This window comes from Echinops telfairi, unplaced genomic scaffold (assembly GCF_000313985.2).
Source record: "Echinops telfairi isolate 266 unplaced genomic scaffold, ASM31398v2 ScPeMD7_7412;HRSCAF=8450, whole genome shotgun sequence".
Lineage (NCBI taxonomy): Eukaryota > Metazoa > Chordata > Mammalia > Afrosoricida > Tenrecidae > Echinops > Echinops telfairi.
The window spans coordinates 14134586-14135950 of record NW_022111312.1 but is presented as its reverse complement, the minus strand read 5'-3'; the positions used below and the strand labels follow the sequence as shown (position 1 = coordinate 14135950).

At 54.9% G+C, this 1365-nt stretch overlaps 1 protein-coding gene across 1 annotated transcript in view; it reads right to left on the bottom strand.

The window, feature by feature from the left end:
- DNAH10 (dynein axonemal heavy chain 10) overlaps positions 1-1365 on the bottom strand; it is a 150035-nt gene that overhangs the window by 69739 nt on the left and 78931 nt on the right. Inside the window, exon 33 of the mRNA XM_045296728.1 lies at positions 39-185. Within this exon, the coding sequence (XP_045152663.1) occupies positions 39-185 (147 nt within the window). The remainder of the gene's footprint in view (positions 1-38; positions 186-1365) is intronic.

The following is a 1365-nucleotide window of genomic DNA, read 5'->3' as shown; positions in this document are numbered from 1 at the left end:
CCGGAGGTTGGGGGGGGTACGTGAGGGGACGGCCTTACCTCCCGGAGGTCCGAGGAGCCCCTCTTCAGCTCGCCGGCCATCACCAGCACCGACTTGAGGGCCCGGAGCCCAAAGTCGTAATGGTGCTGTTTGGAGAGCTGTTCGCGGGCCAGCTTGTACAGGACAGTCATCTTCTTGGCCAGAGTCTTTTTGACAAAAGGCAGAGGAGGGAGAGAAAGAGTGTGCATGGAAGCAACAGAAGAACCCCGCAGTGGGCAGGCAAGAGAAGGGTCAGCAAGCTGCTTCAGGGAGGTCGCGCAGTGGACAAGCAGGTCAGCATCGGCCTCCCGTTTTTTAGTCAGAGACAACCAGGAAAGAATCAGAAGAAATGCCCGCTGCCCGCCTTTCCCCCCTTGGAAGCCCGACCACAGAGGCTAAGAGACTTCAGACACCTGATATGAAGCATCGGGGCCCAGCCACTCTGAAAATCTGCATCGCATTGATCTGAACCTAGGACGAGGTTTTCTACTCCCGGTTAACAATGGCAATCTTGGAAACTCACAGCAGCAGTTCTACCCTGTCTTACAGGGTCCCTGTGAGTCGTAGTGAGTAGTAAGGAACCCCATCAGTCGTGCCTACAGGACTTACTACTGTAGTAAGCAAGCCCTGGGGGCGTAGTGGTTACGAATTGGGCTGAGATGCACACGGTCAGCAGTTTGAAACCACCAGATGCTCCGTGAGAGAAAGACAGGGCTTTCTACTCCCGTACAGAGTGACAGTCTCAGAAACCCACAGGCGTCGTTCTACCCTGTGCTGCCGTGTCGCCAGGATTTGCCATCAAGTCAGGGCAGCAAGTGGCATGAGCTGTTGTAACCCTTTCACAGTGGCCACATTCCCGTCCGGCTCCCAACACTGCTCTTTGCAGGTGTTGCATTTCTCACACGTGGAAGTTCACGGCAGCCCAACTCCTAACAGGTCCTCCGGCGCCACCTTTCCAGCAGGGCCCTACTGTGGACATGCTCACGATGCTCCAACCTATTTCCTCACTCTAGTATACACCAGGAGCCCTGGTGGCACAGTGGTTATATGCTCGGCTGCTAGCTACAGGGTCTACAGTTCAAAACCACGAGCCGCTCCAAGGGAGAAAGATGGAGCTTTCTACTCCGTGTAGAGTCACAGTCTCAGAAAGCCATCGGCCAGTTCTACCCTGTCCTGTAAGATCACTGCGAGTTGGCATCAACTCAATGGCCGTGAGTTTGGTTTGAGATGCTGCTTTGATTGGTCTGGAACTCAACCGTCGTGCCCCACCACCACCATCCCTGAGACCCCCTGGATCAAAGGGGACCATTTTAGGATGAGTCAAGAACTCAAAGCCTACTGCTTGGA